This window comes from Leptosomus discolor, chromosome 13 (assembly GCF_034619465.1).
Source record: "Leptosomus discolor isolate bLepDis1 chromosome 13, bLepDis1.hap2, whole genome shotgun sequence".
Lineage (NCBI taxonomy): Eukaryota > Metazoa > Chordata > Aves > Leptosomiformes > Leptosomidae > Leptosomus > Leptosomus discolor.
Genome location: NC_141403.1, coordinates 9,601,195 through 9,619,467, shown reverse-complemented (window position 1 = coordinate 9,619,467; position 18,273 = coordinate 9,601,195). Strand labels below are relative to the sequence as shown.

General features: G+C 43.8%; 1 protein-coding gene across 3 annotated transcripts in view; it reads right to left on the bottom strand.

The window, feature by feature from the left end:
- The window catches only part of CHD7 (chromodomain helicase DNA binding protein 7), an 88,400-nt gene extending 77,463 nt beyond the window's left edge, over positions 1 to 10,937 (bottom strand). For all 3 annotated transcript variants that reach the window (XM_086472685.1, XM_086472686.1, XM_086472687.1), the window contains exon 1: positions 9,255 to 10,937. In XM_086472685.1, coding sequence (XP_086328811.1) covers positions 9,255 to 10,937 — 1,683 coding nt within the window. The remainder of the gene's footprint in view (positions 1 to 9,254) is intronic.
- Positions 10,938 to 18,273: the final 7,336 nt, after the last annotated feature.

The window sequence follows — 18,273 nt, the reverse complement described above, 5'->3', positions numbered from 1 at the left end:
GTGGACACCGAAGAGTTGCATCCAGACCCTCGTTATTGATTCAGGGATGAGCAGGGGATGGAACAACAGAAGCAAAGGAACAAAGATTCCTCCCAACCAACAGTGGAAGATCAGAAAGAGATCCACTTGTTTTCTTCTTGGGTAACTGCACTACTCTCAGGTTAACCTCTACAATTACCAAATTCCTACAGAAGTGGGTTTTCCTGCTTTGAACCGTTAGGCTGGTCGTGTCCATCTTCTCAAGCAGCACTGAGAGCAAGAGCGATATTGGAAGGAGCGACAGGGAGAGCAGGGAGATGGCATGTTTCAGAGTAACAGGTATCCGATTAAGAATTGGAATCAGGAGTTTTATGAATTGGGTTTTGAGTAAATAACGATCTTTATGGCCTTCATCTATAGGTTCCTCTTCATAAACAGGGGCAACACTATTACCAAACTTGCCCAGTAACTCAGGAAATCCTAACTAAACAGATGATGCGCCAAGGTCAGTAAAGTCAGAAAGGATGCCAATTCCAGAGTTTATAAATCAACACCCACACTCAGAGCACTAAGCCATCCTATCTCAGTTCTGTTTCCTCATGAAGAAGACTTAAGAAATTAATCTGAAAATTTATTTCTAACTTTTCATGCTTTTAAACAATTCTCTGTGTTGAATAAAAAAAATCCCATTCAGTGCTCAAGGAAAACAATTCATTGACAGATACTGGAGGCACCTTCCCTTGTTTCAATGCACACGACGCACACCTGATGAAATTGTGCCAAGCTCTCTTTGCTAGAAAGGGGATGGTTTTTCACATCTTCAGTAACAAAATAGCTGCACATACGTCGGTTGGAAGAGGTAAAAAGTCCTTTTCTAAAAAAAAAAAAAAAAAAAAGAAAACACACCTCAAATCAAATCAGTCGTATTTGTGTGAAAAAAAGGAACAAAAGGTGAGAGTTACAAAAAATCTGGGAGAAGCTGGAATGTGACCTGTTTGTCACAAATTCAGTAAAACAAGACAAAGCTTTGACTTCTAACAGAAGTTTTAATTTATCAAAATTTGAGGGAGGACTCAAGGGCTGGTTACTGGGGGCAAGTGCTACAGACACTTGAGCTGTGTAAAGGCGTTAAAGGGCCCGAAAGCTGCCAGCCAGAGGAAGAGGCACTCCCCATTTCTCCCAGCAAGCATTCGCCCTCCCACACCATCAGCTTAGGTGATCTTGTGGTCGCACAGTGAAGAGATGCCAGGAACGTGACCTGGCCAGAAGCGAGCTGACCAGATAAGCCAGTTCACTAAACGATCAGGCGTGCTGATGCAAGGGAGGAGCTCAGCCACCTTTATTTGCATGGATTATTTTTTTTTTTTAAGCAGATTAGATATTGAGAGTTCTTGAGTTCAGAGCTCTGCTGGGAGAAGCTGTCAGCGGACCAGCTGCCCACCGTGCGGTGCCACAAAGGTGCACCCAGACACAACGTGCGGAGCAGGACTGGGCACCGCGGTGCCAAGGGGCTGCCTCTGGCCAGGGCTCAAGAGGCAGGTGACTCGAGCAGCTAGTGCAGGAGAGGTGCGGCGACTCCCTGGACTGCTCTGTCCCTGTTTTAACACGGACGTTGGCCATCTCCTCTCTGTTCCGACCACTCAGCACGGCTCCATCAGCTCAACTCAGCCTTTCGCTGCCCCCTCCTTGATCACTGCTTCTCGCCCACGCTTCCTACCCTGCTCCTACCAGCTCCCGAGAAGCAGCTTCACCATCTTTAAACCACACCTGCAAACTTGGGAATATTTCAAAAGAAAGATCTGTACAAACAGATGCTTTAATCACCATGAAAAATTCAAGGGTGTCAATCTCGCTCCTCAGCTACCACAATTTACAACTCTGTTGACAAAAGAAGGTACCAAATATTTATAGATGGCATCTCTAAAGAAAAAAACCCAAGCGATTTGTTTCCAAAATCCAGAACGCATTACCCCCTCTATAATACATGCATCTCTCTCCATACAATTAAAAGACCATTGACACCTAGGAAGGAAAGCTCTCAAAGAGAAGAAAGGAAGGAACAGGAGGGGTACTACATCCATTCTGATACGCTGTTCAGGGGAGACCAGCCCTTTTTACAAATACCATTCCAGTATTTTAGTTTCATAATTGTTTGGTCATCAGCTCTTTCACTGCAACTCAATTCTGAAAATTCAGAAGTGAAAAGCACTGGCTCACTGAACTGAGGGAAGACACCTCTACAGACAAAAGTTAAAAAGCAAGCCTCAAAGTGATGGTGTTCCATCAGAGCAGGAACTGAGACTTTACTTTCCCCAGAGGAATAAAAGAGAGGACACTTATCCCAGTTTGTTACACTTGCATTCAAGACACAAGCAAAGGCAATTAGTTTAAAACAAATGGATGCCTCAAATTCCATGTGAAAGAGCAGGATGGAAGACCAGGAGGAAGATCCATAATAAAAAGGCAGGAAATTTTTACTTTGCCTGCAACTTGTTCCTTATTAAGACTGCGACTGTATTTAAAGAAATAAAAAATAAATTAAAAAAAAAAAATCAAGCATTTCTCCTTTCATTTGCTCCACTTTTCCATCCTTGTAAGTTATGTAGGCTGCTGATGACACAGACACGAGGGTTTCAGTCACGAAAAAAAGCTTCTCTGAAACAACAGATTTAAATTTGTTCAAATAAACATAAAATAGGAGAACATGTTCAGCCATGGGAAAATACGCTGATTGCCGGATCCCACTGGAAGCAACCATCAGCAGATAAGAATACTCTACTGAAGTACTGACCAGCAGCCTAAATTTAAAAATACCTCTAGTTAGGTGATTCCTCAGATAATGCTCATGATTTCAAGAAAAAAAAAAAAAAAAAAAACAACACATTGAGGTCACCAACATACAGAAACTTTCTACATTCATGCCAAAGAACAAGTCTGGTAACTCTTAAGCCTACAAAATCAGTATGCTGATGCAGTCTTGTGTTTTTATGCTAATGCTGCAAACTGGCTTTACCCAAAACTCCAGAGCAGATATTTTAATGGCACAAATTGTTTTCATCACAGGCAAATCATGGCACCCAAGGGAAAAAGTATCGCTGAAGTCGCTTGCACCTCCTCAATAGTAAAAAAAGACCAAAAAATCCATAGCAAAACCACCTCAAAACTACAAGTCTTTGGCCCAAAGGCCCACTCACTGCAGAATCACTGCACCCCATATTTACAAAAGTACATAGAGCCTTCTCAAGGGTAAGGAAGAAATAAGCCTTTGGATATGTTAGCATTAACTGTTAGACTGGAATATATCTGAGGATTTTTCACACATGACCTTTTGTTGGACAAAGTATTTCATATTAATTATTATATCCTTCGAGAGACCTGCATGTGAACAAGCTCACGGATGGATCAGGTTACCAGCTAACAGAGTATTCTACTCCATAGAGCTGAAAGAACTTTGATACTTTTAACCAAAGGTAGATTTAACGGTCTACTTTTATTTGGAAAATTATAGTTAATTACATTGTGTACATTGCTCAAATACAGAAGTTCTTCAGAGCCTCAACAACATACAGCAGAAGCCTGTAAACTTCTAAGAAAAATTTACTATTATCAGCCTTTACTTTTAGATGAATTCTACGGATTTTCTTCTCGGCTTTTCTTTCGTCATTTCCACAACTTCTGATTTGGCCTAGGTTGTTTACACATGTATTTCATAAATACACTCACATGCTTATCTATATCTAAAAATAATATACAATTGTAATCAATCAGGGTTCAGCATTAGTGTTTTTTTAACTTCATTTAGTTTGGCACCTTCAACAATATTCCCAACATACACTAGTTTGCTGGTCTATGAGCACTTGAAAAGGGAAACTAGAATTTCCAGGGGCAGCCCTGAGATTGTGCTGAATGTGCAGCACATACAGTAGCCAAAGACCAGCTAGCAGTCACGTAAAATAGCCTCTGTATCAAAACAGAAAATACCCAATACTGTTTATAAGTTTAAAAATATATATATTTTGAGTTGTTCTGCTTATTGACAGGAAAACAGTCAGAAGCTAAACGCTCAAACGATGAAAATGCTAACAGTTCTCTCTGGAGCTGTGGGACATTGTTTATGAATATTAATTTATTGAAAAAATCCTAACCATCTGAAATGATACCATTTCTTACCAAATAAAATTACAGGACACATACAGTAAGATAATTGGGTATGTGAAGACAGTAAGGAGGCAAGTAAGGAGTCAGTCTCTTCTTACTGCTCCTGGGCATTAAAACAATTAAATACCCAGGAGAGAGGAGACTTCATTTTAGTGTGCCAGCAGCCGCCGACTTAACCTGCACTCTCCGCCGGGTTAGAATATGGTGTCAAATCACTCCAGCTGATGGTAGTAGTCATTAATATCCCTCTCCGTTCAGGTATATCCAAGAATAAATTAAACAGAGGCAGCAACACAGGGTTTGAAAGCGCAGGAAGGGCCTGTGAGAGGGGTGACCCAGCTGGTGACTCAGCAGGACTTTCCCTGCCTCTTCCCCTGCAAGGGAGGGCAGGAAATTTCAAAAGAATGTGTTCACACCAAACACAGCTCTGAGTTACGATTTAAAGCAAAGTCACATGCCCGCAGTAAGGCCAGCAGAGTCAGCCTGGCAGTGAACCGGTAACACACACAAAATGAATTCCTTCTCCACGAGAAGCTGGACACCGCACCCCAGCATCCTTCAACACTGTTGGCACCCACCATTGAGCTCCACCATTTTGTCAAGCACAGAGGCTATACCATAACTGTTTGTCATTAACTATTCCTGTGTTTGACTATAAATAACACAGCTCACATTTGAGGAACATGATTAATGAACAGGACTCAAAACTTCAACCCACACAGTAGCTGTGGGTAAATACGAAGTTCTGTGTGACAACACACCCAGGAGAGCCTATTCTTGGCAGAGAAAACTCCTACACTTGCTCTATCACTCATGAAATTCTCTGAAAATAACGATACATAAGAGCAACTGCATAACATTAGACTAGAGGCCTGTCTAACCTGATATCCCCTCTCTGATAGTCTGTGGAAGAGCACAAGGACCAGGCACGCACACAGTAGATGCACCCCAGTAGCACACTCTCAGCCACAGAGCTGCTGAGCCAAACATGAGGCCTTCATGTTTATCAAATGATGACGCATTTTTCTGCACAACCTCTCACAGATCAGCATCTTAACATGCAGTTCTGAGCTCACCACTGCTAATTTGCCCAATACCTTTAAAGAATTCAAGGAGACAAAACCAGGTGACAAACATCCCTTGTTTCACATTCACCTTCTTCATGCACCCATGTCACTCACAATTTTAGAGGCTTTCACCATCTCCCTCCTTCCTTTTCCCCCTAAATCACCCCCCTCTGAGCTTTTTCAAGCACTGCTGTATTCTCTGAGGCCTGAGGAAGGGACCCAGAGCCACGCAGCACTTGCCACATTGGCATACCACGCACACACGTAGCAATGTGGTAACTGTCTTTCTTACTACTTCCACAACAATTCCTACCGTTTTATCTCTTCGACGGTCATAGCAGTTTCAGATAGCCATCTAACAGCGAGACCCTGTTCCTAAGGAGAGGTGTTTGCCTGCCATGTCACTGCCCAGGCACCACAGAGTCATTTAGGTACAAAAGGACCTTTAAGATCATCGAGTCCCTCACCCGTCAACCCAGCACTGCCAAGCCCACCACTAAATCATGTCCCCAAGTGCCATGTCTACACGTCTTTTAAACTCCCCCAGGGATAGTGATAGTGACTCCACTGCTTCCCTGGGCAGCCTGTTCCAGTGCTTGACAACCCTTTCGGTGCAGGAATTTTTCCTAATACCCAATCTAAACCTCCCCTGGCCGTGCCTTGACTCACACAGCTTATAGTCAAGCAATTGACATTCCTGTTGTGTTTCTAATTACTCAGTTTCATTATTGTTAGGCTCTTCACTACATCTGCACTTGGCACTCAGCTTTGAGCATGTTAACAGGAGCAGCAAACTTTACCATCTGACTTTTCACTCTTTTCCAGTCATTTAAGAGTATTTTGGAGAGCACAAGCTCACAAACCCAACACAGGTGCTTCTGCTGTGAAAACAAGCAAGCTACTCCTATCCTCTGCTTCGCACCCTGGCTGATTACCTGGCGACAGCAGAACCCACCTTCCCACCCCATGGCCACCAAGCTCTTCCAAAAGCCTTTGGTGAAGAATGTTTCAAAAAAAGGGCTCGAAAAACCAACCACACTGACGGACTGGCCCAACACTGTGATGGTTCTTATGAATCCACCAAACTCCACTGAAGTTCGCAACTCACTGCTAACAAGGTCCAAATAATCATGTCTAGTTTTCAGCTATTAATCTAAACCAGCTGAATTGTCAATCACCAGCTCTATCTCCCAGCCAAAGTAATTGGCAGTTTTGCACACAAAAAAAAAGAAATAACAAGCCGCAGAATCGACATGGCAATTTTTCAAGTCAAAAGCAAAAGAACTTCACTTTCCTTCCAACATATCTATAAAACAAAACAGTAATTTGGTTAACCACAAGTATTAAAGCCTTCCCATGATAAGGCTGGCTTCAAATCACTGAAAAATAATTACTAAGATGGCTTCTGTTGATTTAAAAGTATATAGTGATTTCCATTCCACTGACTAAATTCATTTTGTTGATTCATTTCACTCAAATAAAAACAAACCAGTCATTTAAGTAACTGTTCTTCAGCAAACAGTTCTCTGCCAACTGACATGAAGGGAAAACCACGACACAGACAGGAGAGCTACAAATTCTGTGTTCAGCCTTAAGAGCAGGGGTTTTGCACATCTGCATTTTCCCTAGGGGGTGGGGAGGAGTTGAGTTTTCGTTGACTTGAACAATATTTATTTCATCCAAACAGTTTTCAAGGGGGAAATGCCTGCCTGTCAAGAGTTTCATTACTGCAGTCAGGTCTCAAACTAATTACTTAATGGGAAGGTGTGTTAATAACTTTTACCAAATAAAAACTTAACAGAAGTAGGCTAACAGCAAAGTTACTTGGCTAGCTACAACTGTTTGAGAATTACTGATTTTAATCAAATAACTTACCATGTGGTTTTCCTCTAATTATTTAGTTTCAGCACTTACCTTTGTTCAAGCAATTCATCTGCTGTTCAGAACCCTGTAATGGGTTGCACAGCTCATTTAAGGGTTGAGCTGTCTGCATTTTACCTCTTCACTGATTAAAGGGAAATGAATGTCCTAAGAACGTTTAATATGTCTGTTCATTCCACAAGCATAACCTTCTCCTCCCAAACCACTTCTTGCTGACAGAAAAAGGTTTACTGGATGGTCAGATGAAAACAAGGAATTAATGCCGGTGAAGAACACCACAGCTGTGGGCACAGCCAGTCTCAACTCTTCCCACACCCTCCAGTTGTGAAAGATCCCAGCGACACTAGGTTTTGTTCCTTTACCATCTGAGAAGTCTTACATTGCCATTTCTACAATTTTGTTTCAGGTTTTTTCTGCTAGACATGTCAGCTCTCACCTTCAGGGTAAAAAAAAAAACAAAACACCCACATCTTGTGCTTCTTTTTCTGATCCCCACTCCTTCTGTACTGATTTCTCCATGCTGTCATAACCCCCTTTCCAAATATCTGCTCATTCTCCTGGGGTTTTTTTGTACAGTCTTGAGTCCTGTCCTTTTTCATCCTGCTTACCCGCACAGTCGGTAAGACAAGAGGCACCGTCAAGAGCTGCTCTCTCAAGGAGGAACACACAACCCCACGTGCATGCGAGCCCTGTAACAGAAGTTGTTCTCCAAACAAAGACTGTGCGTGGAGGTGGGGGGAGAGGAAAGGCCAACACAGGTGTAAAATTTCACACCAATTTTGAGGCGGACAGGGGACAGAAAGACAGTCTTGAAGACATTCTTTCCCCCTTCAAGAGGGGAGCTTCCTCCTCCCTCCCAGACAGACAGCATCCTTCCCCTCGCTCAGCTTAGCCCCTGAACTCCCTCCCAGGGCTTCCCCACCCTGCGGCACCTCCAGTGCTCCCCCCTCCTCTCTTCCAGGGGGAACGTGGAAGCCTCTCCCAGCTGCTGAGCTGCTCCATCTACCACTCCTCGTCAGCTGCCTCTCCGCAGCGCCCACGTCTGATTCCCAGGCCCACCTCACGCTGTGCGGAGCGGCCGAGAGGAGCAGCCGGCAGGCAGCAGCGGACGGGACTGCGGAGCAGCTGCTTCCCACACGGGCCTGGGACACTGCTTAGGACAGCTGCGTTTATGATTTATTGAGCTTATTGTAGCATCGTATCATTACGACTGCATTCCAACAATTGTCTCCAAATATTTATGGGCAGAGCTACTTGGCATTAATTACTGACTGGTTCAAAAAAAAAAAAAAAATTAAACCTCTAATATCTTGACCATCTACTCATTCAGCACCAAAACCTCTTGAATGATGACTGATAGAGCCAGAGGCAAGCAATGGCAAACGCTAAGATCCCAAAAGGCCCTTTTTCAGCTGAAGCTTAACATACTAGCATGTAGTCAAACCTGCTAAGCTGCAGAGGATCAAGATGTTTTACCATTTTTAGCTTTTAATTGAAAAATGATGTGGAAGCAATACATTTTCATCAAAATCCAGCAGATCAGAGACTCAGTAAAATAAAACATCTATCCTATTCGAGATTTCATTTAAGCCTCACAAGATTTGATTTCAGACTATGATTCACATTTGCTGTCTTCTCCTGGCATAAACTCTTGCCCCACCACTTCTCAGCTGCATTACTTAGTGCTCAAGAAGTTCATCCTGGAATTTTTTTTCACATGTAAAAACTTCAGCTTTGACTTTAAATCCTAAGGGAATATTTTGTGGTTTTAAGGAAACCCTCGGTTTGGCCAAAACAAACGTATTATAACACACGCTTCTTTCTCCAAGTTGCAGGTACAAAAATGACAATTCTCACACGTGCTTTCCATTTTCCCCTCAAAGGAACCACCACAGGAAAAAAAAACGAAAGCAGGTATTCAGCTTGTCCTGTTGCTGTATCACATTTTGGCCTATCCATAATGTTATCCTGCAAAAATTACTGTAAGGATGTTAGCAAGCTACCTGCACCTCGTTTCACCTTCAGCTTCTGTGCACCCAGTGAGCCATACAGCCAGTAACAAACAGGAGAGTCAAACAGGAGCAATCATTTTGAAACTATAGAGCTTGTGTATCCTGAAACGCATTGACAATAACTTAAAACATCTTCTACTCATTGGAAGTAGCTTACCTGAAGGACAGGCACTTTTTGTGGTGTGTTTTGTGGTGACTGGTGAAGCTGTGCCCAAGGCTGATGATGAGGATGTGGGGGTGGTGAAGACTGATGATGTATCCCTGGATGAGGCTGCATGGGAGGACAGGTTGGCATTTGCTGTTGAAAAGACTGCTGTTGACTAGGAAGCTGCTGGCCAGATATTAGTCGCTCTTGTATTGCTTGTGGATCTGCAAGGCCAACACCTGGACAACCATTTGGTCTCATGTGCCCACCCATCTCCCGTGGTGTTGAAGACATACCCATAAACGGACGATTCTGCTGCATGTTTCGGGGGCCCATATTCCTTTGTCCAATTCCCATGGCACCAGGGGGCTGGTGTGACGGCTGAGGATGGGGAATATTTGGATAACTGCCAACTTCCATTGGTATTCCAGCGCTACCGGGTCTAACCTGCGGAGGAGGCGTACCCGCTGGATTACTCATTGCTTTCATAGGTGACATGGGAGGTGGAGAGGCATAAGTTCCCTGAGGCTGTGAAGGGTGCATAGTTTGCGTGTTCATTTGGTTAAGTGAGCCACTAGGGTGGATGGGTTGCTGGTGCATTAGTCCTTGACCACTGTTTGATGGAAATCCGACAGCGTTTGGGTATCTTGGTACAGACTGATTCATTGGAGTGTTATTTGTAAGGCCTAAATTCTGATTCATCCCTGTATTATTAACTAATCCCTGATTAAGGTTACTGTAAGGATATCGAGAGTACTGCCCTGAGTTGTTTATAGTAGGTGAGGGTACCGTCTGGCTCCGAGAACTAAAATTAAGTGTTTGCGGCCTAACAGCACCCTGCTGGGGAGGATTAGGGGAGAATCTGGGACTGTGGGCTACTGATTCTCCATGGAGAGCAGTGGGGGGATGGTGGTGAAATTGCTGGACTGAGTGTCGCAAAGAAGGTGCCATACTGGGATTCTGCTGGGGCACATGAGACAAGTGGCCAGGTCCTGAGGTGGCAATGAAAGGGTTTCCCTGATTGAGGCCTTCTTGGCCTTGAGAAAACTGGTTCATCCTCTGCTGCTGCGGCTGACCGTGCTGCTGCATTGAAAAATCGCCACGAGCCATGTAGTTTCCCATCTGCTGCATGTGCTGAGGATGGCCCTGCCCAGGGGGTCCAGAGGGTGCCTGGGGCGGCTGTGTAGGTTGCGGTTGCTGCTGCTGTTGCTGCTGGTACGGTGCTCTTATCTGGTCTGGCACTTGAACTGCCCGTGGTCCCCACATGGAGCCACTGTCTACGAAGGGTTGCCCGTGTCTTTCGTTCTGCATGCTGGGATAGACTCCCATCTGACCACCAGCGCCACTGCCATGAGGAACCTGAGGAACTGGAGGGTTGTGATACTGCGAATGAGGAGACGCTATACCATTCCCAGGGGCGTTGCTTATCATCCTGTTCGGCTGATCCATCAGGTGCATTTTCTGCTGTTCGTATTGATTATAGTGATCAAAATGGGTCAACTTGGCTTGATTTTGATTTGCAGGGGGATGATGAAGAGATGACTGTAGAGAGGGAAATCCTTGATCCATGGGCATTTGCTGCCCCATAGGATTTACTGTATTTTCAGGATAGCCACATTCTCCAAGACCTTCCAACCCTTCACTGAAAATATTCCCATCTTCTCCAAACAGACTCATCATTCCTGGATCTGCCATCTTTTTTCAGCACACAGCTCCTCAGAGCTACAACTAGAATGCTAGTCTGTGCTTCACCTCGGCGAGGTGTTTTGTCCTCAAAGCCTTTAATCCTCAACTAATCTCCTTCATGTCATTCCATATTTCCTTAATTCTTTTGGACCACGCAGTGTCAGGCAAAGTCTGGTTACTGCTCCTAGAAAAAGCGGGGGAAGGGGGAGAAAGAGAAGAAGATATTGAAATAAATAATGCCAGGCAATGTAAAGAAAACATACTTGACTGTTTTACTGTTTTTTAGACAATGCTAGCTACTTTCAGCCCCTGAAATACACCTTAAAAATCTATTTCACTTCACAAAGGATTCATTAGCTTTATCAGGAGCTTTATTATGATAGAAAGTTAGGAAGTAAGCAAAACACTAGCCTTAACCTTAAATTAATCCATTCACTACACTTCCTAGTGCTCCTTTCTTGGGTGGAACAGAACAAAAGAACACAACATGCAGCAGCAGCAGCTGCCACAGCAGGTAGGCAGATGTATGAATATAGCCAAGCAGCCCATCTGCCGAACTAAAGCCCTGAAAACGCTCTAGTTACCAACAGCATGTCCTTAACCTTATTCCCTTGAGCTGTGTAATCAGATGAGCAAGCAGAAGCACCAAGTCCTACAACGGACTAAAGTTAGTTATACGGACAACAGATTTTTCAAATGCACACAGAGATGACCCTCTAAAACATACCAAACTCCAAGATGTAGTATTTAGAAGGAAAAAACAGAAATTTTAATATTTTTTTTTAATTTATACATACAATTTATCTTCATTTAATGAAGCTGCAGACTGAAAGACATGATGCTTCTTCCCATTTAAGCAAAACTATATGCTCAATTTGTGTAAGAAAATTAAATTCAAAAGCTGCATTCTATGATGGGGTGGATTTCTCAATCCAGTCCCTAACTTCCCTCATGATAACAGGGAACACTATCACTGGAGCTCGTTATTCATCTTCAGGCAACCATGCTACTAACTGCAACTACAGCACTCGAGAACACTGCACTGAAGTTTTGTTCTCTCCAGAACTACAGTCTTGAAAACTCACTCAAGAGAATTAGTAACGGCAAAAGAATTTAAATAATAAAATGCTAATCTAACCAGGTACACACCTGGACTTGGGGAAAAAAAAATGAAAAAGCAACACACAGTAAGAGAGCAGATTCATAGAAGTTCCCGTTTAGGTCTTTCACAGGGAAGGCTGCCATGTTCAGAAATGCGTCCCCTGCCCTCTCCCCACAACAACTCAAAAGATTTTGTTTAGATCTGCTTATTATGAACAAAAGTCTAGGCTACTCTAATGCCATCTTTACTTCTTAAGGTCAGAATTTTAAATGCTATGTCTTACAGCTCAAAATAAAGTTTAAGAACATCCACGTACCAAACAAAACCAACTATTTTTCAATCTTTGTTGTAACTGAGTAGCAACTGTACTTGCAGATACCAACTTGCCCTTAATCAGTGATCAAAGAAAAGATTTACAAGTTTATACTTTCACGTCTTGCATTTTGTTGCAAAGGAGGGATGCTTTCAGTCACTTTGGATGCAAAATGCCAGGCCAGACTATTTTAAGTGAAGGCAATTTGTCCCAGACAAGTTTTTAGAGAGAAAATATCAGCACATTTATTACACTTCTTGTAACCATTGTCAAGAGGACCTTCTACAGCATGAAGCAGAGGGCAAGAGGAAAAGCACAAGCATTTATCACTCCTCTTAAAATAGCATTTGAATGTCACCTTTAAAACCACACTCTTAAATCTCTTTAGTGCGCAGCTGGGATATTAACACTTATATTTCTAAATCACTTGGGGGTAAATTCCTATAAGCCATCTTCATATCTCTAATATCTATTTCTTTTGATTTCCTTTTCTTTATTAAGCAGAAGCCCACTGTAATATTTACCACCTCAAGCAGTTTATTGAAGAACAAGGAAGTTCCAACAACAAAGCAAGAAGGAGCCCCCTTCACCAAAACGAGCTGCTCCAGAGCAGACCACTCTGCCGTGGTCCAGATCCCTGCAGTGATTTAAGATTGCTCAAGGACTCCTGAGCCTGCTGATGCACACTGCCATCAGGAGCTGGCAAAGCTGGACATCAGTGCATGCTGAGTCCCCACCTCAGGGAACAGCCTCTTTGCTTGGAAATGCTAGAACACCGAGTGCAGAGACACTGTTACCTCCCAACCACTGACCCAACCTGGGCAACATCAAACTCGAGCCAAGCAGAGGATCTCACCCATCAGCTAACATATTTACAGCCACAGAATGATGAACAACTAAGAATTTTCACTCATTACATAAATCTTGCCTTCTAAAAATACCATTTTTGAAGACAAGCGTGCTCGACTCTCCTGAAGCACTAAGGAAACTGCAACAAAAATAACTGAAATCTACGTAAAAGAATTCTCTTTGCTATCTGTTACAATCAAGCTAACAGAGCATCTCCAGAAACAAGGTTACAAGCATCAAGCATGCATTTGAATCATACTGCTTCGTTTACTGTTTTTCAGCTGACAGGCTTCCAATGAAAGTCAGGCCAGAGTCAGTCACCGGTAACAGTCAACATCGACTCTTGCCAAACCTTCTTCTGCTTCCCCAAATAAAAGTCACACCTCTGCTGCGATACATGGCTAACACCACATGTTGAAGAATGAAAGACAGTAGCAACTAAAGCCTGATCAAAATAAATTAACCAATGATTTGATAAGAAAACAGTCAATACTGGAATTGCCTAACAAGCTCTCAACCTTCTATGCCAAGAGGATAGATGTTTTTTAGATAGTTATGCAAGTAACGAGAGTCACAGCCTTATTTTAAATTGCAGTAATTTCTTTGCTTCTTTCACTACACGCAATGCATTTTCTCTGCTTAAATCCTCAAGGCTTGTCCCAAAAAAACCCAACAAAAACAAGAAAAAGCCCCCACACCAAAGGTAGGGCCAAGCAGTAATTCTAGCTAAAATATTTGGTAAGTGCCACTGTTCACTTCCCCATGAAAGCAGCCATACTAACAGCAACACTGATCACGACAAACAGCTTCAAGTCTTTTTTTCCGATAAAATAGTTTAAAAACACAAGTTTGTGCACCATCACCTTCCCCATTACCCCTAAGTTAAAACCAACAGACATTCGTGACGCAGTGACTAGAGTCCAGGTACAGAGTATCTGAACCCTTAGAAAGGCAGATTGCTGAATACAAGTGTGAATGTATGAAGAGGCAGTGAACTTATTTTTCTTTTTTAGAAAAATAATCTCAAACAAACTATCCATAGTCTACTATAAAATTCTATAGCTTTTCTGTTCCTGAACACGAAAGCCTGCACCAAGACTGAACTGAAGAGTCAATGCATTTATTTCCTTAAGACCACCTGGACAACCTGTTTCTGTTCAAAGCAACGGTACGAACTCAACTACCGGGACACAGCCAATTGCTTAACAACCCTGCTGTCTCAACAGACAAAGCTTACTTTTACTCCAGTCTGCAACATTCCAGTCCTAAACAGCTAGATCTCAAATTTAAGCAGTAGTTAACCATTGCTCAACTTGTATTTCAGAGCTACATGGACTCAGCAGCCTTGGGCAGCTTCTCACTTTTATGAGTGGAACTGAACGGGCTGCTGCGTACGTATAACCCGATCTAGGGCTGCCAACACTAAAACCTGAACTTCGTCAGTCTTGCTCCCAAAGCCGCAGACCCAGGCAGACAAGAACAGGAAGCAGCAAGGGCAGCACAGAGATGCACGTGCCCTCCACAATGCCATCCTCACATCCTGCCCTTCAAGAAGAACTTTTTGTAAATCAACAGGTTCCTCAATTCAACTATCGATCCCTCCAAGCAGGAAATCTAGCAGCACTTCTTGATGGCCACACGGCAAATAAACTGAATAAACAGAACATGAGAAGGCAGCTAATACTGACTGCTTCAAGCTTTGAAGTGAGGTGTGTCATGCAGAGTTGGTATTTTTACAGCTATCAGCTGGTACCTCAGACAAAACTCTTAAGTACTCGACAGGCACACATGAAACAGTTACTCCTATAATGGAACTAGGCACCTACAACGCAGTACAGCAAACACTGAAAATACCATGCTATTTTGAAGAACTAGGCTAAAAAGACCTCTCATGCTAAAAAACAAAGCCATGCCAAAGGTCATGTTCAGACTGGAGCCTCAAAATGTAGGATTAAACATTAGGCTACTAAATCTCCATTTAAACATTGCGTATTTAAACTGCTTCTCAAAACTGCTAAGCTCCTGCTAGCTGTTAGGGGTAGTAAATTTAAGCATTTGCCACGTGAAACTAGATGACAAATGACAGCAATTAAAGTCACGTTCTTATTTTATGAACAAAGTTGGAGGAAAACACTCACCAAAAACTTCATAAACACACATAAGGCCCTGACGACATAGAAGTCATGCCAAGATATTCAGACTGGGGAAGGTGGCTGATGAGACTTCTGCCTTTCAGCTCGTTTACCTGCCGAGGGAGCAGCGCTGCTGATGCCAGGACAGTTATGCAAGTGCCTGACCACGTCCGTGGGAAGCACGCCTAGTCCCCTGCGTGTTTAATGCTTAGTTCTCATCGCTGTCACAGACAGCTCGTCATGCATGGTATGTTCCTCCCGCGTACAGATTAGCCAAAATAGAAGAGCAGATCTGTAAGTAATTGCAGCGTGATTTCTGACTGCAACTTCCAAAGAAACTTGGTTATCTGAATGCCTAAAGACATTTTTTTCTCCCTTCATATAGAATGGTTTCCTAGTATACACTTCACACAGTACAGCTGTGTTAAAAATCAAGTCTGTATAGTTCTTATCAGATCAAAGGATGGCAGGAATCTCGTCACCCCAGCCCTGGGAAAGGGAGATGGGACTTGCAAGGATGAAAAGAATGACCCCTACGCACTCCAGGAATATTCTGCCTGCAGCAGGAAGAGTCAGCAAATACAGTACAAGCACTTCTGAAAAGTTTCATTTCACATCTGTCTTAGTAAAATTCAGCTAGCTCTTTACAGAAAAACATCACTAAAGAAATTTGCAGTGGCAAATTTAAGGCTGTCAGTATCTCCTGTTAAACTAAGAACTGGGGGGGGGGGGGGGGAATTGAAAATCTCACCTGCCTTTCCTCAAAAGTCACAGTTTTTGCATACCTGCAGTCAGCTAGATGCCATGAATGCTATTCAGTAACACATTTTGGGCAAGAAATCCATGAAATCGTAAGCTTCCCATACAATAGTTAAAACGCAATCAGGCTTCTGCTTACTTCCTTGATGTGCAATGTACTTTGGCAAAGCCCAGGCTTTTAGAGAGGCAACTGAGGGCACAACAGCGTTTGAATATTTGGCAGCTTGTTGCTGTCAAGCAGCTGATCCAGGAATGACCAGCTAGAGTTCAGCCTGCGCCACACATTTGGAAACAATATCCCACGTCATTCAAGTTCACAGGAGTTCTGATACAAGACCACAACAGCATCATGGAAGAGTACTCTGATGCAAACCCACCGAGCCCGGTCGTTACGTCACACTCTTCCATTGCGAACCATTCCTGCATTCGCCTCACCAGTTGGGCTGCAAACTTTTTTCCCTACCACGGGGCACTGCTAATTTTAAGTCAGCACCTCTAACATTACAAAAGAAGTACATCTTTTTTTTTCTGGTCCAGAAGAAAAAGGGGAAAGTTTATAGCCATTTATTAGAAGCACGTACTTGGAGGTTTTTATTGAGGTAACCAGAGAAATAAATGTAAAAAATGTTTATTTTTTTTAAGTACATTACAAACATGAGGTGGGAGGGCAGCAGACAAGCCTAACCCAGAAAACACTTCAGTTTTAGTGTTAGGTAGCCTGGAATTTTAAGAGGCCTTTTTTGGTCACACGACCACCCTCTCTCCCAACATAAGTTTAAAATACAGATGTGAGGAGGAGGAGGTGGTTTACCTAAAAATAGTCCTAGATAAGCAAGAGAAACAATTGCAGTCACAAAAATATTTCAGGAATACTCTTTGAAATATTTGATAGTGGTGTTACCTTGCAAATAACTCTGTGCAGGGGCACAGTAACACGTTTAGCGTAACCCTAAGGGAGGCTGACGGATTTCGGACCGTCGCACTGACACCAGTGTCGGGGGCCGGGAGCAGTTCGCCGCCATCAGCCGCCAGGGCAAACACAAAGCCTCGGCGGGGCCGGAGGGGAGGTGGTGTCAGGGACTGGACATATATTGTCGCCATCAGTCACCAAGAAATCTCCCGGCAATTACATTCCCTTATAAAGCTGCCACTAAACCGGCCAGGGGACTCAAGAGGTAGGGGCCAGCGGCGACCCGCTGGGGCGCTGAAAAAAACCACCCCGCACAACGGATGGCCGCGATGAAGGGCCGCGCTTTTTGTGCGCCTACTGCAGTTGTCACTGATTAACCCACTGATCTGGCAATTTCCTACATTCTTTTGCATTTAAAAAGGATCTGAGGGGCCGAGAGCCATCCCCTTTCATATTCCGGGGCGGGGGGGGGGGGGGGGGGGGGAGGCTGCGCCTCGTCGGTCCGGCGGGGCCCCCGCTGCAGCGGGCCCCTCTCCCGCCTCCGCCACCCTCCTCCCCCAGCCCAGGCCTGCAGCTGAAAATCATTTATCTGTTCGCTCCGCCGGGCTCCCAGCACAGGCGATTGGGAGGGAAACGTATCCATCATGAATAAACTTGAGCACAAAGACGGGCCGAGTGTCACAGGATACCCGAGGGCAGGGGTCGCGGCAGCGAGCGGGAGGGCTGGCGCAGGGCCCGCATGGCCGCCGCCACCGCAGGCCGCAGCCGCCCCAGGTTGTCACAGCCCCCGAGGTAAACAAAGCCCTGCACGGTCCCCGTCGTGAACAAACGTCGTAAACAGCAAAATAACCGGAGAGGTGGTGAAGCTGTAAGTGAAACCGGGCCTTTCCTCTTCCTTTGGCTGAAAGCGGCTCGCAGTGTTTACGCCCAGAAAGCTGGGAATTGTAAAAATTCATGAGGTGGATACTCAAGTGTTTCCCAGGGTTTCTGACCATGTGATTTTTGCTGAAATGTATTTTTTTAATCACGGGCAGGTTTTAAGACTTAATCGTATCCCAAAAGGCTATTTCCAGCTATAGAATTATGAGCACTTTAAAGTAGCCAGACCCTATATTTTACTTTACCTGTTATAAGGCCAATACAATCATGTTTCATTCATCGTTTATGAAGTCTGAAAAACCACTTGATGAAATTACAGTCTACCGATACCACACATGGTATATTTGTCCACGTATATTCTATAATCATTTCAATTTATGACTTGTACTTAAGAGTCATTT